This window comes from Culex pipiens, chromosome 1 (genome assembly GCF_016801865.2).
Source record: "Culex pipiens pallens isolate TS chromosome 1, TS_CPP_V2, whole genome shotgun sequence".
In the NCBI taxonomy this organism is placed as follows: Eukaryota; Metazoa; Arthropoda; class Insecta; order Diptera; family Culicidae; genus Culex; species Culex pipiens.
This window is the reverse complement of record NC_068937.1, coordinates 18,080,920-18,104,319: the sequence shown is the minus strand read 5'-3', so window position 1 is coordinate 18,104,319 and position 23,400 is coordinate 18,080,920. Positions and strand designations below refer to the sequence as shown.

The 23,400-nt window shown below is 32.3% G+C and overlaps 1 protein-coding gene across 8 annotated transcripts in view; it reads right to left on the bottom strand.

Annotated features, from left to right (window-relative positions):
- Positions 1–23,400, bottom strand: part of LOC120421415 (uncharacterized) — a 241,760-nt gene that overhangs the window by 17,540 nt on the left and 200,820 nt on the right. For 5 of the 8 annotated variants that reach the window (XR_005605979.1, XR_005605980.2, XM_039584620.2 and 2 more), the window contains 5 exons: positions 15,366–15,571; positions 14,462–15,269; positions 12,592–12,819; positions 7,009–7,124; positions 6,707–6,937 (listed from right to left, as the gene is read on the bottom strand). Coding sequence is in view for 6 of the 8 variants with exons in the window: in XM_039584620.2 (XP_039440554.1) it covers positions 6,707–6,937; positions 7,009–7,124; positions 12,592–12,819; positions 14,462–15,269; positions 15,366–15,571 (1,589 nt within the window). In the remaining 2 variants the exon portion in view is untranslated. The remainder of the gene's footprint in view (positions 1–6,706; positions 6,938–7,008; positions 7,125–12,591; positions 12,820–14,461; positions 15,270–15,365; positions 15,572–23,400) is intronic. The other 3 variants (XM_039584622.2, XM_052708657.1, XM_052708687.1) reach the window with 1 other exon arrangement.

Sequence of the window (23,400 nt, the reverse complement as noted above, 5' to 3'; positions counted from 1 at the left end):
TTTTGTCATTTTTGTCATTTTTGTCATTTTTGTCATTTTTGTCATTTTTGTCATTTTTGTCATTTTTGTCATTTTTGTCATTTTTGTCATTTTTGTCATTTTTGTCATTTTTGTCATTTTTGTCATTTTTGTCATTTTTGTCATTTTTGTCATTTTTGTCATTTTTGTCATTAAGTAATTTTTGTGTTTTTTTTTCATTTTTGTCATTTTTGTCTTTTAGTCATTTGAGTTATTTTTGTCATTTTTGTGATTCTTGTCATTCTTGTGATTTTTGTCATTTTTGTCATTTTTGTCATTTTTGTCATTTTGGTCATTTTGGTCATTTTGGTCATTTTGGTCATTTTGGTCATTTTGGTCATTTTAGCCACTAGGCCATTTGGTCAATTTGGTCATTTTGGCCATTATGGTTATTTTGTTAATTTTGGTCATTTTGGTCTTTTTGGTCATTTAGGTCATTTAGGCCATTCAGGTAATTTAGGTAATTTTGGTGATTATGGTAATTTTGACCATTTTGGTCATTTTGGTCGTTTGGTCATTTTGGTCATTTTGGTCATTTTTGCAATTTTGGTCATTTTGGTCATATTGGTCATTTTGGTCATTTCAGTGTTTTGGTTATTTTGGTCATTTTTGACATTTGGGTCATTTTGGTCATTTGGGTAATTTTGTTCATTATGGTAATGTTGGTCATTAGGTAATTTTTGCAATTTTGGTTATTTTGGTCATATTGGTCTTTTGATCGTTTTGGTCATTTTGGTCATTTAGGTTATTTCGGTTATATGGGTCATTTAGGTAATTTAGGTCATTTAGGTCATTTGGGTAATTTAGGTCATTTGGGTAATTTAGGTCATTTAGGTAATTTTGGTCATTTAGGTCATTTAATTTTTGTAATTTTTGTAATTTTTGTAATTTTTGTAATTTTTGTAATTTTTGTAATTTTTGTAATTTTTGTAATTTTTGTAATTTTTGTAATTTTTGTATTTTTTGTATTTTTTGTAATTTTTGTAATTTTTGTAATTTTTGTATTTTTTGTATTTTTTGTAATTTTTGTAATTTTTGTAATTTTTGTAATTTTTGTAATTTTTGTATTTTTTGTTATTTTTGTAATTTTTGTAATTTCTGTAATTTTTGTAATTTTTGTAATTTTTGTCATTTTTGTAATTTTTGTCATTTTTGTCATTTTGGTCATTTTTGTCATTTTTGTCATTTTGTCATTTATGTCATTTTTGTCATTTTTGTCATTTTTGTCATTTTTGTCATTTTTGTCATTTTTGTCATTTTTGTCATTTTTGTCTTTTTTGTCATTTTTGTCATTTTTGTCATTTTTGTCATTTTTGTCATTTTTGTCATTTTTGTCATTTTTGTCATTTTTGTCATTTTTGTCATTTTTGTCATTTTTGTCATTTTTGTCATTTTTGTCATTTTTGTCATTTTTGTCATTTTTGTCATTTTTGTCATTTTTGTCATTTTTGTCATTTTTGTCATTTTTGTCATTTTTGTCATTTTTGTCATTTTTGTCATTTTTGTCATTTTTTTCATTTTTGTCATTTTTGTCATTTTTGTCATTTTTGTCATTTTTGTCATTTTTGTCATTTTTGTCATTTTTGTCATTTTTGTCATTTTTGTCATTTTTGTCATTTTTGTCATTTTTGTCATTTTTGTCATTTTTGTCATTTTTGTCATTTTTGTCATTTTTGTCATTTTTGTCATTTTTGTCATTTTTGTCATTTTTTGTCATTTTTGTCATTTTTGTCATTTTTGTCTTATTTGTAATTTTTGTAATTTTTGTAATTTTTGTCATTTTTGTCATTTTTGTCATTTTTGTCATTTTTGTCATTTTTGTCATTTTTGTCATTTTTGTCATTTTTGTCATTTTTGTCATTTTTGTCATTTTTGTCATTTTTGTCATTTTTGTCATTTTTGTCATTTTTGTCATTTTTGTCATTTTTGTCATTTTTGTCATTTTTGTCATTAAGTAATTTTTGTGTTTTTTTTTTCATTTTTGTCATTTTTGTCTTTTAGTCATTTAAGTTATTTTTGTCATTTTTGTCATTTTTGTGATTCTTGTCATTCTTGTGATTTTTGTCATTTTTGTCATTTTTGTCATTTTGGTCATTTTGGTCATTTTGGTCATTTTGGTCATTTTGGTCATTTTGGTCATTTTAGCCACTAGGCCATTTGGTCAATTTGGTCATTTTGGCCATTATGGTTATTTTGTTAATTTTGGCCATTTTGGTCATTTTGGTCTTTTTGGTCATTTAGGTCATTTAGGCCATTCAGGTAATTTTGGTAATTTTGGTGATTATGGTAATTTTGACCATTTTGGTCATTTTGGTCGTTTGGTCATTTTGGTCATTTTGGTCATTTTTGCAATTTTGGTCATTTTGGTCATATTGGTCATTTTGGTCATTTCAGTGTTTTGGTTATTTTGGTCATTTTTGACATTTTGGTCATTTTGGTCATTTGGGTAATTTTGTTCATTATGGTAATGTTGGTCATTAGGTAATTTTTGCAATTTTGGTTATTTTGGTCATATTGGTCTTTTGATCGTTTTGGTCATTTTGGTCATTTAGGTTATTTCGGTTATATGGGTCATTTAGGTAATTTAGGTCATTTAGGTCATTTGGGTAATTTAGGTCATTTGGGTAATTTAGGTCATTTAGGTAATTTTGGTCATTTAGGTCATTTAAGTCATTTAGGTCATTTAGGTTATTTTGATCATTTGGGTCATTAAGGTAATTTTGGTTATGTGGGTCATTTGGGTAATTTAGGTCATTTAGGTAATTTTGGTCATTTAGGTCATTTAGGTCATTTAATTTTTGTAATTTTTGTCATTTTTGTCATTTTTGTAATTTTTGTAATTTTTGTAATTTTTGTAATTTTTGTAATTTTTGTAATTTTTGTATTTTTTGTATTTTTTGTAATTTTTGTAATTTTTGAAATTTTTGTAATTTTTGTAATTTTTGTAATTTTTGTAATTTTTGTAATTTTTGTAATTTTTGTAATTTTTGTAATTTTTGTAATTTTTGTAATTTTTGTAATTTTTGTAATTTTTGTAATTTTTGTAATTTTTGTAATTTTTGTAATTTTTGTCATTTTGGTCATTTTTGTCATTTTTGTCATTTTGTCATTTATGTCATTTTTGTCATTTTTGTCATTTTTGTCATTTTTGTCATTTTTGTCATTTTTGTCATTTTTGTCATTTTTGTCATTTTTGTCATTTTTGTCATTTTTGTCATTTTTGTCATTTTTGTCATTTTTGTCATTTTTGTCATTTTTGTCATTTTTGTCATTTTTGTCATTTTTGTCATTTTTGTCATTTTTGTCATTTTTGTCATTTTTGTCATTTTTGTCATTTTTGTCATTTTTGTCATTTTTGTCATTTTTGTCATTTTTGTCATTTTTGTCATTTTTGTCATTTTTGTCATTTTTGTCATTTTTGTCATTTTTGTCATTTTTGTCATTTTTGTCATTTTTGTCATTTTTGTCATTTTTGGCATTTTTGTCATTTTTGTCATTTTTGTCATTTTTGTCATTTTTGTCATTTTTGTCATTTTTGTCATTTTTGTCATTTTTGTCATTTTTGTCATTTTTGTCATTTTTGTCATTAAGTAATTTTTGTGTTTTTTTTTCATTTTTGTCTTTTAGTCATTTAAGTTATTTTTGTCATTTTTGTGATTCTTGTCATTCTTGTGATTTTTGTCATTTTTGTCATTTTTGTCATTTTTGTCATTTTTGTCATTTTGGTCATTTTGGTCATTTTGGTCATTTTGGTCATTTTAGCCACTAGGCCATTTGGTCAATTTGGTCATTTTGGCCATTATGGTTATTTTGTTAATTTTGGCCATTTTGGTCATTTTGGTCTTTTTGGTCATTTAGGTCATTTAGGCCATTCAGGTAATTTTGGTAATTTTGGTGATTATGGTAATTTTGACCATTTTGGTCATTTTGGTCGTTTGGTCATTTTGGTCATTTTGGTCATTTTTGCAATTTTGGTCATTTTGGTCATATTGGTCATTTTGGTCATTTCAGTGTTTTGGTTATTTTGGTCATTTTTGACATTTTGGTCATTTTGGTCATTTGGGTAATTTTGTTCATTATGGTAATGTTGGTCATTAGGTAATTTTTGCAATTTTGGTTATTTTGGTCATATTGGTCTTTTGATCGTTTTGGTCATTTTGGTCATTTAGGTTATTTCGGTTATATGGGTCATTTAGGTAATTTAGGTCATTTAGGTCATTTGGGTAATTTAGGTCATTTGGGTAATTTAGGTCATTTAGGTAATTTTGGTCATTTAGGTCATTTAAGTCATTTAGGTCATTTAGGTTATTTTGATCATTTGGGTCATTAAGGTAATTTTGGTTATGTGGGTCATTTGGGTAATTTAGGTCATTTAGGTAATTTTGGTCATTTAGGTCATTTAGGTCATTTAATTTTTGTAATTTTTGTCATTTTTGTCATTTTTGTAATTTTTGTAATTTTTGTAATTTTTGTAATTTTTGTAATTTTTGTAATTTTTGTATTTTTTGTATTTTTTGTAATTTTTGTAATTTTTGAAATTTTTGTAATTTTTGTAATTTTTGTAATTTTTGTAATTTTTGTAATTTTTGTAATTTTTGTAATTTTTGTAATTTTTGTAATTTTTGTAATTTTTGTAATTTTTGTAATTTTTGTAATTTTTGTAATTTTTGTAATTTTTGTAATTTTTGTAATTTTTGTAATTTTTGTAATTTTTGTAATTTTTGTAATTTTTGTAATTTTTGTCATTTTGGTCATTTTTGTCATTTTTGTCATTTTTGTCATTTTGTCATTTATGTCATTTTTGTCATTTTTGTCATTTTTGTCATTTTTGTCATTTTTGTCATTTTTGTCATTTTTGTCATTTTTGTCATTTTTGTCATTTTTGTCATTTTTGTCATTTTTGTCATTTTTGTCATTTTTGTCATTTTTGTCATTTTTGTCATTTTTGTCATTTTTGTCATTTTTGTCATTTTTGTCATTTTTGTCATTTTTGTCATTTTTGTCATTTTTGTCATTTTTGTCATTTTTGTCATTTTTGTCATTTTTGTCATTTTTGTCATTTTTGTCATTTTTGTCATTTTTGTCATTTTTGTCATTTTTGTCATTTTTGGCATTTTTGTCATTTTTGTCATTTTTGTCATTTTTGTCATTTTTGTCATTTTTGTCATTTTTGTCATTTTTGTCATTTTTGTCATTTTTGTCATTTTTGTCATTTTTGTCATTAAGTAATTTTTGTGTTTTTTTTTCATTTTTGTCTTTTAGTCATTTAAGTTATTTTTGTCATTTTTGTGATTCTTGTCATTCTTGTGATTTTTGTCATTTTTGTCATTTTTGTCATTTTTGTCATTTTTGTCATTTTGGTCATTTTGGTCATTTTGGTCATTTTGGTCATTTTAGCCACTAGGCCATTTGGTCAATTTGGTCATTTTGGCTATATGGTTATTTTGTTAATTTTGGCCATTTTGGTCATTTTGGTCTTTTTGGTCATTTAGGTCATTTAGGCCATTCAGGTAATTTTGGTAATTTTGGTGATTATGGTAATTTTGACCATTTTGGTCATTTTGGTCGTTTGGTCATTTTGGTCATTTTGGTCATTTTTGCAATTTTGGTCATTTTGGTCATATTGGTCATTTTGGTCATTTCAGTGTTTTGGTTATTTTGGTCATTTTTGACATTTTGGTCATTTTGGTCATTTGGGTAATTTTGTTCATTATGGTAATGTTGGTCATTAGGTAATTTTTGCAATTTTGGTTATTTTGGTCATATTGGTCTTTTGATCGTTTTGGTCATTTTGGTCATTTAGGTTATTTCGGTTATATGGGTCATTTAGGTAATTTAGGTCATTTAGGTCATTTAGGTCATTTGGGTAATTTAGGTCATTTGGGTAATTTAGGTCATTTAGGTAATTTTGGTCATTTAGGTCATTTAAGTCATTTAGGTCATTTAGGTTATTTTGATCATTTGGGTCATTAAGGTAATTTTGGTTATGTGGGTCATTTGGGTAATTTAGGTCATTTAGGTTATTTTGGTCATTTAGGTCATTTAGGTAATTTAGGTCATTTAGTTCATTTAGTTCATTTAGTTCATTTAGGTCATTTTGGTTATTTAGGTTATTTTGGTCACTTGGGTCATTTTTGTAATTTTGGCTATTTAGGTCATTTAAGTCATTTAGGTTATTTGTGTATTTTTTGTCATTTTGGTCATTTTAGCCATTTTGGTAATTTAATCATTTTGGTTATTTAGGTCATTTAGATTATTCCGGTCATTTAAGTCATTTTGGTCATTTGGGTAATTTTGATCATTTGGGTCATTATTGTCATCTAGTAGTTTAGGTCATTAACGTTTTTTTTTTTTCATTTTCTTTATTTTGGTTATTTTTTTTAATTTTCGCACTTTTTCTATTTGTTATTTGATAAAGAATTTTTTCTGTGTTTTTGATTTTTCAAATATTTTGAGTAAATTGTTTATTTTTGAGTAAGATAGCTTATTTAATTAAATTCAAGTTTTACACTTAAAATTAAGCACTTCAATCACAATCCCACACTTGGCTTTAAATCCGTTCAAAATCACATAAAATTAAATTATAAGCATTTCAAATAAAATCAAGAAAAAAAGTTCAAAGCTAACAGCGTTTTTCGAAAAAAAGATAAACGACGCTCAAACTCAAACTCAAACAAGCTCTACTCACATTGGCCAGATCCTCGGAGCCGCTGCTCATCTCGGCGGAAACCTTGCTGAGCAGCCGCGCGAAGGTGACCTTCTTCTCCAGCTTGGGGTCCGAAATTTGGCGCACCATCGACGAAACGGACAGCGAGTGCTCGGAGAAGGTCGTCTCCTTGAGGTCCGACTCGGACTCGGCGTGGTTCACCTTGAGCCGGTTCTCGGACAGCTGGATCAGCTCGCCGAGGCTGACTTGTTGCTGAAGAGGGAGAGAAGAAAAAAGTTTGACGTTTCGGCTCACTTGTGTGGTCTTCTTCAGGGGTTGGTTACCTTGGCGGTGGAATTTGGCGCCGGCGATACCAGCTGCTGCAGTATCTGCTTCTTCTCGTTGACGTTCTTCTTGGTGGGGGTGGAGTTGTTACGTTTCTTGCGAGGGGAGGGCGTTCCTGAGAATTGTTGGGGGAGATTTTAGTACAACATCAAGTGACGCTTTGGGGAAGAAGTTGAAAAGAGAAAAAGATTTCGAGAAAAGAATGAAACAAAATAAAAAGAGAGTAACGAACGGAAAGGTTGACTGATTTAAGGCCGTGAGAGCTTACTAATAAGTTTAAGCATGCGTGGCTAGAAGAGAGAGAGTGTGTGACGTTGCTGTTTAGTACTAAACACGTGGTGTTCTAAACTGTGTTGGCTTTACAATCAGTTGGCAGAGCTCTGTTGTGAGAGGTTTTTTTCTGCCAATGACCAAAAGTTGACAAAAAAATAAACATTTTCGAAAAATTAGTTTAGTACTAAAATTTAGTACAAACAGCTTTTCGAACATGTCGCTAAAAGAAAGGTGACAAAAAATTTAAGGTGGTTTTTAAGTGCGTGAGGCGATTGCGTACTAAAAAAAAGAATGCAGCTTTGCTGTAAACTAAATGATAAAATAAATAAAATCGTGTCTCAAGTGTGCATGAGTGGTTGACAAAAAGGACAAAATCAAATAAATTTAAAGAATTGTGAAATGTGCAGTTGTTTGCCTACCAGCAGCCACGTTTAATTTTGTAATTGTACAGACAGATTGGTTTTCTGGGGTAAAACTTAAAATTAGGGAGGAAAACGGAATATCTTGCCTTCTATTTTGGAATATAAATTAAATAATCTGTTTTTCTTCATAACTTTATTTTAATGATAAGGAGAGGAATAGGAAAAAAATTATATGATTTACAATGAAAAAATTTAGATGAAAAAATAAGGACTACCATACTGACATGAATATCAAAAATCTGGGATATTTTTGAAAATCTGCTCGAACTTTTCATTTATTTATCATACTTTTTTTGAATTAAAAATAACAATCCAATTTTACGAGAAAAAAAAGGTTGAAAAATTGGCTCTATAAAATTTATTTGATAGTTCTGACTCGATTTCCAGAGGCCTAAAACAAAGTTTAGTTTAAATATAGAGGTTTTATTTTAAAGGTCCTATATGCTATTGTGTTTCATATGTTTCTAGGCATTTTTCAGAAAAAAACGCTGGAAATGTAATCTAAAATATGTTCTAAACCATATTTTAATAAAAAAAAATATCAAAATTTTTCAAGTTGTCAAAATTGTCAAAATTGTCAAAATTGTAAAAATTGTCAAAATTGTCAAAATTGTCAAAATTGTCAAAATTGTCAAAATTGTCAAAATTGTCAAAATTGTCAAAATTGTCAAAATTGTCCAAATTGTCAAAATTGTCAAAATTGTCAAAATTGTCAAAATTGTTAAAATTGTCAAAATTGTCAAAATTGTCAAAATTGTCAAAATTGTCAAAATTGTCAAAATTGTCAAAAATGTCAAAATTGTCAAAATTGTCAAAATTGTCAAAATTGTTAAAAATGTCAAAAATGTCAAAATTGTCAAAAATGTCAAAATTATCAAAATAATCAAAATTGTCAAAATTGCCAAAATTGTCAAAATTGTCAAAATTGTCAAAATTGTCAAAATTGTCAAAATTGTCAAAATTGTCAAAATTGTCAAAATTGCCAAATTGTCAAAATTGTCAAAATTGTCAAAATTGTCAAAATTGTCAAAATTGTCAAAATTGTCAAAATTGTCAAAATTGTCAAAATTGTCAAAAATGTCAAAATTGTCAAAATTGTTAAAAATGTCAAAATTGTCAAAAATGTCAAAATTATCAAAATAATCAAAATTGTCAAAATTGCCAAAACTGTCAAAATTGTCAAAATTGTCAAAATTGTCAAAATTGTCAAAATTGTCAAAATTGTCAAAATTGTCAAAATTGTCAAAATTGTCAAAATTGTCAAAATTGTCAAAATTGTCAAAATTGTCAAAATTGTCAAAATTGTCAAAATTGTCAAAATTGTCAAAATTGTCAAAATTGTCAAAATTGTCAAAATTGTCAAAATTGTCAAAATTGTCAAAATTGTCAAAATTGTCAAAATTGTCAAAATTGTCAAAATTGTCAAAATTGTCAAAATTGTCGAAATTGTCAAAATTGTCAAAATTGTCAAAATTGTCAAAATTGTCAAAATTGTCAAAATTGTCAAAATTGACAAAAATGACAAAAATGACAAAAATGACAAAAATGACAAAAATGACAAAAATGACAAAAATAACAAAAATGACAAAAATGACAAAAATGACAAAAATGACAAAAATGACAAAAATGACAAAAATGACAAAAATGACAAAAATGACAAAAATGACAAAAATGACAAAAATGACAAAAATGACAAAAATGACAAAATGACAAAATGACAAAAATGACAAAAATGACAAAAATGACAAAAATGACAAAAATGACAAAAATGACAAAAATGACAAAAATGACAAAAATGACAAAAATGACAAAAATGACAAAAATGACAAAAATGACAAAAATGACAAAAATGACAAAAATGACAAAAATGACAAAAATGACAAAATTACAAAAATTACAAAAATTACAAAAATTACAAAAATTACAAAAATTACAAAAATTACAAAAATTACAAAAATTACAAAAATTACAAAAATGACAAAAATGACAAAAATGACAAAAATGACAAAAATGACAAAAATGACAAAAATGACAAAAATGACAAAAATGACAAAAATGACAAAAATGACAAAAATGACAAAAATGACAAAAATGACAAAAATGACAAAAATGACAAAAATGACAAAAATGACAAAAATGACAAAAATGACAAAAATGACAAAAATGACAAAAATGACAAAAATTACAAAAATTACAAAAATTACAAAAATTACAAAAATTACAAAAATTACAAAAATTACAAAAATTACAAAAATTACAAAAATTACAAAAATTACAAAAATTACAAAAATTACAAAAATTACAAAAATTACAAAAATTACAAAAATGCAAAAATGACAAAAATGACAAAAATGACAAAAATGACAAAAATGACAAAAATGACAAAAATGACAAAAATGACAAAAATGACAAAAATGACAAAAATGACAAAAATGAAAAATAAAACAAAACTGACAAAAATGACAAAAATGACACAAATGACAAAAATGACAAAAATGACAAAAATGACAAAAATGACAAAAATTACAAAAATGACAAAAATGACAAAAATGACAAAAATGACAAAAATGACAAAAATGACAAGTATGTCAAAAATATCAAAAATGTTAAAAATGTCAAAAATGTCAAAAATGTCAAAAATGTCAAAAATGTCAAAAATGTCAAAAATGTCAAAAATGTCAAAAATGTCAAAAATGTCAAAAATGTCAAAAATGTCAAAAATGTCAAAAATGTCAAAAATGTCAAAAATGTCAAAAATGTCAAAAATGTCAAAAATGTCAAAAATGTCAAAAATGTCAAAAATGTCAAAAATGTCAAAAATGTCAAAAATGACAAAAATGACAAAAATGTCAAAAATGTCAAAAATGACAAGTATGTCAAAAATATCAAAAATGTTAAAAATGTCAAAAATGTCAAAAATGTCAAAAATGTCAAAAATGTCAAAAATGTCAAAAATGTCAAAAATGTCAAAAATGTCAAAAATGTCAAAAATGTCAAAAATGTCAAAAATGTCAAAAATGTCAAAAATGTCAAAAATGTCAAAAATGTCAAAAATGTCAAAAATGTCAAAAATGTCAAAAATGTCAAAAATGACAAAAATGTCAAAAATTACAAAAATTACAAAAATGACAAAAATGACAAAAATGACAAAAATGACAAAAATGACAAAAATGACAAAAATGACAAAAATGACAAAAATGACAAAAATTACAAAAATTACAAAAATTACAAAAATTACAAAAATTACAAAAATTACAAAAATTACAAAAATTACAAAAATTACAAAAATTACAAAAATTACAAAAATTACAAAAATTACAAAAATTACAAAAATTACAAAAATTACAAAAATTACAAAAATTACAAAAATTACAAAAATTACAAAAATTACAAAAATGACAAAAATTACAAAAATTACAAAATGACAAAAATTACAATAATGTCGAAAATGTCACAAATGTCAAATACGTCAAAAATGTCATAAGCTTTCTCGAAACCTCAGCATGCGACATGTCAATTTTCATGAAATTGAGTGATAGAGTCAAAAATGACCATTCAACATTTGATCAATTTTTGACCTTAAATGGCCACCGGAACCGGTTCCCGTTGTTCCGATGGGGGGACACTTTAAAAGTATTCTAGAAACTTTAACATGCGACATGTCAAACTTTATCAAATTTAGTGATATAGTCAAAAATTTCCTCAATAAAATATCTTGACCCAGAAAGGCCACTGTAACTGGTTCCCGGTGTTCCGGAGAGGGGGACATTACACATGTTCTCTAGAAACCTCATCATGCGACATGTCAAACTTCATCAAATTGAATGAAACAGTAAAAAATGTCCTTACAAAAATCTTTTGACCCAAAATGGCCACCGGAACCGGTTCCCATTGTTCCGATGAGGGGACATTTTGAAAGATTTCTAGAAACCTCAACTTGCGACATGTCAAACTTCAAGAAATTAAGTCATATTGTCAAAATATTCACAAAAACATCTTTTGATCCAAAATGGCCACCGGAACCGGTTCCCGTTGTTCCGGATGGGGGGACATTACACGAGTCGTCTAGAAACCTCGTCATGCGACATGTCAAACTTCATGAAATTAAGTGGGGAACCAGATTTGCGTTCAAGAATTAAGTAACAGAAAACTTGAAGATTTGTTTGATTCATTAATGATACAGTATTGTTTTATATATATAGTGGCTCAGAGAGTGAACGGTGCAAATATCTCTCTACACACCATAAACCAGTGCAATTGATACAAACATTTAGTACTGTGCTGTGATTGGATACTCGTTTCAAACTTCATTTGGTGAAATTCAACGCACACTTAGGTAGAGGTATTTAGTGACAGGATTATGTTAGGGAAGGAAGATCCTTACTCTTAAAGTATATTTTGATAATAAGCAAACATAGATTAGACACAGACTTATATTAGAGAGTACAGAACTCAACTCTAAAGGTAGATACAAGGGTGGTGTGTTTGGTGTAAAATGGTAGAGGAAGAAAAGCATTGGATATTTCAGAGTTTGGTGCAATCTAGTAGAAGACTGCTTAGAGCCAATTTCAGGTAAGAGGACTAGTGAGAGTGATTGATGCAAAAGATGAGATGAGTGACTTTTCAAGGATCAGTTTCGAGAGTTAAAAAAGGGGTTCGAATAAAGTTTAGCGAGGAGAGTATCTAACAGAAGTAGTTACTTTTAGTTTACAGAAATTGAGTTTCAACAGTTGTGGAGTGAGGAGAGGAGGAAACCAAGGTAGAAAGAAGGCTCAATTTGTTTAGTTTCAAATACTGAATTGAGGTTAGGTTAGGTTAGGTTGAAAACTGAAACAAAAAAGAGAACCGAAAAAGGTGGATTTGCAAATGGTTTTTTGTCTGTCTTACGTCGAGGAGGGGGCCGTAATAGATCATCTAATGAAAATGTTCTAGCGGTTGCCCCTCCAACTGGCTGAGGGCTGCTGAGGCTCAGTATGGATGGTTTTCTAATACCCAGTCGTCCGAAGATGGTCCGGGCGGCGGCGGGGGTCGTCGCCGTCGACGAGGGCACCGTGCCGGCCGCGGCCTGCAGCTGCTCGCGCAGGGCCGTGTTCAGGTGGTGCGGGGGGAAAGGGGCTGGAAGGGGAGAGAGGAGATATTGTTATTTTTCGATATATATTACCACTTCCAAGGAACACATTTGTCCAGCATATTGTTCCGGGGTCAAAACGACTGACTTCTTGCTTTTTACAGTGGTAGATCTACAGGTCTTGACTCCAGGGAGGCTTCAGATGACCCAAAAGATTTGCAAAGTAGTCTACCATATTCACTGAAGCTTTGCGGGTATGATCCGTAGTCAAGAATCGCCTACCTCTTGCTTGTTATAGCGGTAGATCTACAGGTCTCGACTCCAGGGAGTCTTCAGAAGACTCAAAAGATTTGCAAAGTATTCTAACATACTCACTGAAACTTTGCGGGTATGATCCGTAGTCAAGAATCGCCTACCTCTTGCTTGTTACAGCGGTAGATCTACAGGTCTTGACCCCAGGAAGTCTTCAGATGACTTAAAAGATTTGCCAAGTATTCTACCAGACTCTCTGAAGCTTTGCGGGTATTATCCGTAGTCAAGAATCACCTACATCTTGCTTGTTACAGCGATAGATCTACAGGTATTGACTCCAGGGAGTCTTCAGAAGACTAAAACATATTGCAAAGTAGTCTACCATAAACCCTGAAGCTTTACGGGTATGATCCAGGGTCAAAAATCGCTGACCTCTTGCTTGTTACGGCGGTAGATTCGAAGATCTTAACTATAGGGAGTCCTTAGACATCTCAACACATTAGCAAAGTAGTCTACCATACTCACTGAAGCATTGTGGGTATGAACCGTAGTCAAGAATCGACTACCTCTTGCTTGTTACAGCGGTAGATCTACAGGTCTTGACTCCAGGGAGTCTTCAGAAGACTGACGCATAGTGCAAAGTAGTCTACCATACTCACTGAAACTTTGTGGGTATGATCCGGAGTCAGAAACCACCGACCTCTTGCTTGTTACGACGGTAGACTCGAAGATCTTAACTCTAGGGAGTCCTTAGATATCCCAACACATTAGCAAAGCAGTCTACCATACTCTCTGAAGCTTTGCGGGTATGATCCGTGGTCAAGAATCGCCCACCTCTTGCTTGTTATAGCAGTAGATCTACAGGTCTTGACTCCAGGGAGTCCTTGGATGACCTGACACACAATCAAAGTAGTGTACCATACTCTCTGAAGCTTCGAGGGCATGATCCGTGGTCAAGAACCGCCGACCTCTTGCTTGTTACAGCGGTAGATCTACAGGTCTTGACTCCAGGGTGTCTTCAGATGACTCAAAAGATTTGCAAAGTATTCTACCATACTCACTGAAGCTATGCGGGTATGATCCGTGTTCAAAAATCGCCTACCTTGCTTGTCATAGCGGTAGATCTACAGGTCTTGACTCCAGGGAGTCTTCAGATGATCCAAAACATTCGAAAAGTATTCTATCATATTCATTGTAGCTATGCGGGTATGATCCGTGGTCAAGAATCGCCTACCTCTTGCTTGTTACGGCCGTAGACTCGAAGATCTTAACTCTATGGAGTCCTTAGACATCTCAACACATTAGCAAAGTAGTCTACCATACACACTGAAGCATTGCGAGTATGATCCGGGGTCAAAAACCACCGACCTCTTGCTTGTTACGGTGGTAGACCCACCGTATTGATCTAGACCAAAACAAAGAACCCACTGTACTCACTCCGATTCCTGTGCGCCTCATCCGCCAGCAGCTTCTCGATCTTCTCCGGGAAGTGGCGCTTCGCACACCACACCAGCCCAATCACCGCCAGCACCACAAACACCGTGATCAACCCCAGCCAGAACGGCTCCTGGAGCATCCGCTCCGACAGCGGCTTGTACGGAATGTGCATCATCCGCTTCTCGCACCGTGCGCCCTCCCACCACGCGTGACACCGGCAGAAGAAGCCCCCGTTCTTCGGGTGACACTCGCCCCGCCCCTCGCACGGATTGTCCTCGCACGGTTTCGGCTTTTCGTCGCACCGCTGGCCCATGTACCCCGGCTGGCAGTGACACTTGAAGCTGGACGCGGTCAGTTCGCACTTGCCAAAGTAGCACGGCTCCAGCTCGCACATCGTCAACCCGCAGAACCGCCCCGTGAAGTGACCCCGACACTGGCAGATTCCGTGGTCCTTCTGGGTGATGCACCGCCCCCCGGACTGGCACGGATTGGGGCTGCAACCCTCGACCCACTCCTCGTCGTTTGCGATCAGCTTCATCTTGTACGCGATGTCCGCCTGCAGCCGGATCGTGGCGTTCAACCGGACGGCGAGACCCTGAACGGTTCGCTGGCGGACGTGCAACGTGTTCAGGTACGAGGTTATGTAGATCGGAGCAGGCCGCGCCAGGTTGTTTTCGATCAGCTTGTACTCGGCGGAGTAGGCCGATTTGGACTGTTCTTGAGAGGTGGCTGCGCCCCCTCCGGGATTGTGATTTAGTTCGCACAGATGCCACAGGGTGCCGTTCCGATCGGCGTAGTTGTCGTAGATCTGCGCGAAATAAAAGGGAAATTCATTATTCAATCATCGTTACCAGATCTTTAACCTATTCAAATCCATAAATTAGACTCAATTGGGTGAACTCACCTCGATGAATCCGCCCTTGTGGCAGCCGTGCTCGCTGAAGCCGACGCCGTGCAGCTCCAGCAGGATGACCTCGCCGAGGGGCGCGACCAGGTGCTGGGTAAAGTCCACCTCCGAAGGTACCGACTGGGGGTAGTTGAGGTGGAACAGATTGCCGGTCGTTTTGTTGGCGAGATTTATGGAGCGCTGCTGCTCGCTGGAGGCACTTACTGGAAGAGGAAGAGGAAAAAAACAGGTGTTTGAGCTGATTCAACTGGTGATTGGGTACTGAGTCCAAGGAAATAAAGTTCTATTAGGTTTAACGCCGACTCGATTTGGAGGTTAGAAAGGAGTGCACTGTTTACATGGACTTAGCACAGTTCGATGCGGTCGTCGATTTTGTTCGTGGAAATTGGTCGACAATCGATGAAGACCATGTAAACAGTGCACACGAGCTGTCAAATGACGTCACGGTGTAAAACCTAATGGTCAAATAGTCAAATAGATAAAAAAAAGCAAAAACTTTTTTGAAAAGTACTACATTCAAATAAAACCTAATTAGTGCAATCATTTTCAAAATATACATGATTCTTTTTCCACTATTTTTTATTCATTAAGGATAAATATATGAAGAATAGTAAATTAAACAAAATCAGGACTAAGCGTACATTTATTATTTGCAATACTGAAATTTTCCAGTGAACGGCAGTCAGTGCCGAAAAATATCACTTTTCGATACTAGTGCTGAAAAATTGAACTCTACAGCACTCAAATGAGTGTCGAAATGATTTTTTCTGCGCTGTTTTTTTATTATTGGCAGGTCATTTCGTTGCTGTAAAATTACAGAAATATTAAGTGTTTTCAAAAAAAAAAAACAAAAAAAAACATCAGTTTCAGAATTTTTTTTTTGATTAATTAATAGCAGCTTCGTTGCCCTAGGAGGACAAGCAATTGCTTGTAACTTGTACACTCAAAATCAGAAGTACCCTTCAAAAAGGGTTTTATCTACCCTTTATCTGTCATCCCAAAGAAAAAAAACCCTTTTTGAGGGTTACTTCCACCCTTTTTTTCAAGTTCACCCGTCGTCACCCTTTTGAAAAGGGTTACTACCGGTAAACTTGAAAAAAGGGTGGAAGTAACCCTCAAAAAGGGTTTTTTTTTCTATGGGATGACAGATAAAGGGTAGATAAAACCCTTTTTGAAGGGTACTTCTGATTTTGAGTGTAGTATCTGACGATTTATATAATAAGAAAATGGCGGAGCTTAAGATGTAACAAAAAAATTCACGAAAAATGCAAGATGGTATGTCTCTCCAAAAAAAATACAAAAATCATTTACTAAAATTGTTTTATTGAAAAGTGGTCTAAACGTTTTTTTTTTCTTAGGCTTTTTCCTCAAAAATTTTGAACGAAAAAAATCGAGACATCACCTTAAAATTTAACTTTTAAACTTAAAAATAAAAAAAAACTCATCGAATTGGCGTGTATTACTATTTCAGTGTATTTTTTTTCAGAAAGCACGTTCCTACCAACCACTAGTGTCTTCCTTTTTATCTACAAGGACTTCGCCGCCCTGGGCTCCTAAGTGTATCAAAGTATGGCACGGAGCGACGGCACCGAATACCCATATTTACACAAAGAAATTTAGAGCGCCCGCCGCGGGATTCGAACCGGCGACCTCTGGATTGTGAGTCCAGTGCGCAGTCCGATTGATCCACACGGGCGGGATAGGCTTCGAGATACTGTATGTTTTATATTACAAAATACAAAAAATATTTAACCACTTACGCCCTTCTCAAATGTTATTTTCGAGTACAATTGGCTCCATATACACAAAAATGGCGTATATTGGACATGTTATATAACATGTCTACAATGTTTCATTGAAATAGGAGAGTGTCGGGTACAAAAGTACCAGAAAAATTTCTGATTTGAGCTGGAATTGCTGGTTTAACTTCTGAAAAAAAAAAAGACAAAGCAGTAAAATTGTGTAAAACTTTTAATAATTTTGGCTTTGTTTTGTAATTTTGAAAATTTGACTTTGGATTATTTTATTCACTTTGATTAGGCAAAGAGGGAGGTTTAATGACCTCGATTTAATAAATAAAATTGGTAAAGCCATATTTCATTTTTTTTTAAAGATGGTTTCTAAAAAATTACAACTCATTGCTATATTTTCTGTTTTAAAAAGTTTTTTTTTTATATTTGACTTGATATAAAATTATATGTTTTTTTTATTTGGCTAAAACTTTGTAGGGATGGCTTCCTTATGATCAAATACGATACTTTTATCATTAGTTCTTATCCAAAGTTGTGAGATCTTCAAAAAAAGTTACACTCTCAAAAATATGACTCTTTTTTAAATTAACTTTTTAGGTTCTAGTTTGGGTCATAGAAAAGATGGGCAGATATTTTGTCACCAAGTTGTCTTTAAAAAAACAGTATTTTTTATCAAATTTTATGCAAAATAATTATTTTTTTTATAACATCAAATGCTTAAGGGGTTACATACACGTAAATCAGCAAAAATGTAGGAGGTTGGTATGAGCAAACAATTAAACTTTTTTGAAATCTGTTTTCATTGCATTAAAATATACCTTTTCAACTATAAACAAAATAAATTTGAAGACATTTGGTTGTACCATTGCCGAGATAAAGCTATTTGAAGTTAGCAGTTTCAAAAAACGGGTGCCACGATTTCTCAACACTGCTTCGACCAAATTGGCTTAAAAATTGGGTGAAGACTCGTTAAACTAATTCCGTGTACATGGCGAAGGCCGATTTTCAAAAACTTTATTTAAAAGAAATTTTTATTTTTTTATTTTTCATATTAAAAATCGTCAGTTTTTGATGTTTGTATTTTTTTAAAAAGAAAGATTTAAAAATCTGGCTTCGTCATGCACACGGGATATGTCTTAAGAGTCTTCACCTCAAATTTCAGCTAATTTGGTCCATCCAATCTCGAGTTATCGTGGCACCCATAAAGCAACTCTGTATTTAAAGAAAAACACCCACAACGTTTGACAGTTCGCTTTGGGCATGGCTAAATTTCAAACTTTAATCGTCTTTTACTCAGTTTAATTATGATATATCTTCATGAAACTATCAGGAGTGATTGAAAATCATCTTTCTAGTGAATTTAATTAATTTTCTGTAAAATGAACTTTTGTGATTTTCTACATGTATGTGACCCCTTAAGTGGCTAGAATTTAAAAATGGTGCACTTTTTCAAAAAAGGTGTTAAATACTCTTTGATTGACAATAATTTATTTTATAAAAAAAAAGATTATTAAAAGTTTTAGTTAGTTAATAATTTAAAGTCATTTAAAAAAGAATACATTTTGCTTATTGTGCAACTATTCTTTCTGAATGTTCCTCAACAATTCCTTAAACTTTGCCGAAGACACCGAATCGATCAGAAAATTTCTTCGAAATATGCAGAATATCAAATATTTACATACCATTCTGTAGGGATACCTGCAATCCAATGATGGGAAATGGCTTTTTTGGCCTTAGTGGAAAATTTTAGCCCCCTGGAATTTTTTTGGTGAAATCAACAAATACAAATGAAATTAATTTCCGGTTTTGGTGGAGACTTGTAAAATTGCATTTTTTCTACCTGAAAATTGTTCTAACTTTTGGCCAATGAGTTTCAATTCAATTTAAAAACATGAAAATGTTGATTTATTTTTTCTTAAATTAATCGTAGAAGGCGTATACTTTAAGATAAAATTTAGATTTTTTGGACAAAGTTGCTTGAATATTAGTGTGTTCCAAAAAAAGGCTATGTGACGAAAGCTCGCCCGGATTTCGATAGGTTTTATCCTCAGCAGGGCTGCGGAGACGGGTCATATTTCAAACGACTCCGACTCCGACTCCGACTCCGGCTTTCTCAGATAAGCTAACTCCGACTCCGACTCCGGCTCCGGCTTTCAACAAATGGTTGGCTCCGACTCCGACTCCGACTCCGGCCTACCAACTCTAGCCGACTCCGACTCCGACTCCGACTCCAGCTTCCAACAAATGGTTGGCTCCGACTCCGACTCCGACTCCACATATTTTCAAATGTTTCAAAAGATATGTAATTAATACCAGTTAATTATTTGTAAAACATTGATATAGGATTATTGAAATACTCGCTAAGCGTCATGTTTTCTCAAGAAAAATAAGTTCGAATCACAAAACGGAAAAAAAGTTTCTAGGTTACAAGTTTTATACGTTATGGAAACAGAAATAAAAAAAAATCTTCGGTTTAAGAGGCATTTTGAGAAAAACAGTTTTGTAAGTAAATTTAGATTTATTTGCTTAACCTCAAATTTTCAAATATTTTATTCAAGGCTAATAAATTTAAATATATTAAATTGTCATTTTTGAATGAATAATTAAAAGAACCTGGCCTTAATAATCTATTGAATATAAAAATTCAATTTGCTCACTTTCAGGCTGACATTTATAAAAAGCACAGTGACAGGCACCTTGTTTTTTAAATGACAATTTTAAACGAAACCTTTTTTTTTTTTTGTTTTACCTTTTTACCTTTCTTACAAAAGAAAGGTTTAAGGTTTGCTTTTGGAAAAACGCTTTTTTCAGAAATCTAAAAAAAATCGTGCACGGCGAGGATTCGTCCCAGGAAAAAATCCTATTACTAAATTGAAGGTTTAGATGCGCTCTTTCGATTGAATTTTGGCCTGAAACCCGGTACTCAAAGTCTGATTTTTGAGAGCTCTTTTTCTGAAATACATGGCCGATGTCTGTATCCGCTCTTAAAAATTTGTGTCTTCCATCACTGGAAAACCGCTCGTAAAACCCACAATTTTTAAAAGTCAGATCTGTAGCCGTGGGGTCGGAGACGAACATTTTATTTTTCGATTCACAATTTTCGACCAGTAAATGTGGTCAAAGCCATTTTTAGAGGTATTTTTTGGACTATTTCACAGATAACACTATCAAATTTAAAGAATTCAGTTTTAAACAAAAAGCCATTCGAAAACATGCGCCATAAACTGTTTGGGCCCAAAATTTGAAGCTTTTCCAAAATGTATTTCCAGAGATATAGCGATTTTAGTTTTTTTCGTCTTATTTTTACCCTATTTTTTCCTATTAAATTTTTGGATTTATACAAAATCATATACTGAACATCAAATTCAAAGTCCCAGCCCATTCTCGATCGAAAGCTCGACAAGTCGTCAAGTCGAAGCTTCAACGCCAGCGCTTTTACGCTTGCGCGTTTTACGCTGCGCGTGAAAGTGTTCTTTCTGGCTTCTCATAATTGATCGACAAAGTGCAATAGCGATACATATTTTTTAAAGTTAATCATAGACTAACATTATAGACTGAGTACCCTTTATTTTTTTCTAATAATGTCAATCCAATATGTTTTCATTAATTAAATTTAAATGTCTTGCGACAAATAATGTACTTCTGAAATTTAAAAAATGGCATTTGAGGTTTAGCCTAAAAAGATTCGAAGCTTTAGGTAAAATTCTCACTGGATGTTATCATTATGTTTTTGAAAAATTAATTGCACCAATATATTTCTCGGAGATTCATCATTTTGTAAGAAAGGCTCTATTTCACCTCTGGTGATATTAAATCGGGTTTTTTTTAAAGACGTACATGGACATCACGCCATGGCTGAAGGAGATTATTATTGCAAATCAATGCATCTAAACAATTTCTTCGTGGAAAGGACGCTTGAGAGGTCCTTTTCAAATATCTGTGACAAGGAACATATTTTACCCTGGACATTTTTAATTTATTTTAATTTTAAAATTCAATATACATTAAAAAGGAGGCGCACGATACTTCGTGAATCTTCACCTAAAACGAAACTTCATGAATGATCTTGTGCCTCCAACAAAATAAATGAAAAAACTTAAAGTATAATAAAAAACAAATATCCACAAGTTAAATATTTTCTAGGTCACAAGTATTTAATTTTTTTAAGGTACATTGATTTGCAATGATAATAACCTGGGTGCAGAATAGTTGTCCGCAAAGCGGCCTCAATTTAAAACTGTCAAAGCGGAACCAATTTACTGTTCGCAAAATAATACCAAGAAGTGGCAAGTATTGTGATCGAGGGTTGAAATCGAGGGTTGAAATCGAGATTGGCATGATTCGTTACTAACATTTCAAAATCGCTATATCTCACGCAAAACCTATGTTTATGACGCTTTTTGAAATGTTAGCGACGAATTATCAATAACTATGAATGGTACCTGCCAAATAATAGTGGATAATCTTAGTACGATATTATCACTGCACATCGAAGATACATTATCTCGGAACTTCCATTCGGTTACTCTCCTGATTCACGAAATTCCATCCACTTTTGACACATTTTTTTTTATCATTTGGAAAACAAAAAAGGCCTCTTTTGGCCGCCCATCGTTTAGTATACGAAGAAAAAAGTGGAATGCACTTAATTTTTCATCGAAAACATCAACATCAACAGATCCAAAATGTTTCAAAATAATTCACTTCAGCAACAAAAAATATGTCACGCTTGAGCTTCAACACAGCCTTCTACTTTGTTTATGTTTACAGCTGTAGTGCTGTTGTATTAGTGGGAAGCAGTAGGGAGCTTTCGAAAATCACGTTACGCATTCTGTCTTTTCAGCACCCAGATAATAACCTTCCGTTATATTGGCGTGGGACATGCAGTATGAAAAAATTCTTACCGATTGATAATATTTTGATTTTGTTTTTTTTATAATTTTTGAAAAATAAATTCAAATCCTATATTTTGTTCTATAAATTTTTTAATTAGTTCATTTTTGTACTGAAATCTTGAGATTTATTCAACGATAACTTGCAACGATATCAAAATAGTTTACCTAAAATCAACATCAACATTCAATGGTTATTTCAAAATTCGTTGCAGCTTCTTTTGATATTTTTTGTTAGTTTCAATTATTTTAAATGCAACTCTTTGATTTTCTTGTACTCAGTTATAAACAAAATGCGCATGTTGAGTTCCAAGTAAGACATTGTTATTATCGTTGATTATTTGTTACTGTCAGTGACTCTTTTTCGATTTCCAAAAACAGTGATTACTATTTTTAATCTTTTTATGTTCCTCGTATTTTTGCCTTCCTCACTGAGGTAAGGCTATAATCCTGCTCTAAAAATGAACTTTCTATTAAAAGCTCAAAGACCCAGCTTCATGTATACATATCGACTCAGAATCGAAAACTGAACAAATGTCTGTGTGTGTGTATGTGTGTGTGTATGTGTGTGTGTATGTGTGTGTGTATGTGTGTGTATGTATGTATGTGACCAAAATTCTCACTGAGTTTTCTCAGCACTGGCTGAACCGATTTTGATCGAACCAGTTGCATTCGACTTGGTTTAGGGTCCCATACATCGCTATTGAATTGTTTGAAGTTTCGATAAGTAGTTCAAAAGTTATGTATAAAAATGTGTTTTCACAAATACCCGGATCTCAATTATATGCATGTAAACGATGTCCGGATCCATCATCCGACCCATCGTTGGTTAGGTAATTGAAAGGCCTTTCCAATGAGTCTAAGACATTGAAGATCTGGCAACCCTGTCTCGAGTTATGACCACTTAAGTGATATTTATGTACTTTTTTGAAGCCGGATCTCACTTAAATGTATGTAAACTATGTCCGGATCCATCATGCGACCCATCGTTGGTTAGGTAATTGAGAGACCTTTCCAACGAGTCCACAACATTGAAGATCTGGCAACCCTGTCTTGAGTTATGACCACTTAAGTGATATTTATGTACTTTTTTGAAGCCGGATCTCACTAAAATGTATGTAAACGATGTCCGGATCCATCATGCGACCCATCGTTGGTTAGGTAATCAAAAGACCTTTCCAACGAGTCCACATCATTGAAGATCTGGCAACCCTGTCTTGAGTTATGACCACTTAAGTGATATTTATGTACTTTTTTGAAGCCGGATCTCACTCAAATGTATGTAAACGATGTCCGGATCCATCATGCGACCCATCGTTGGTTAGGTAATCAAGAGACCTTTCCAACGAGTCCACATCATTGAAGATCTGGCAACCCTGTCTTGAGTTA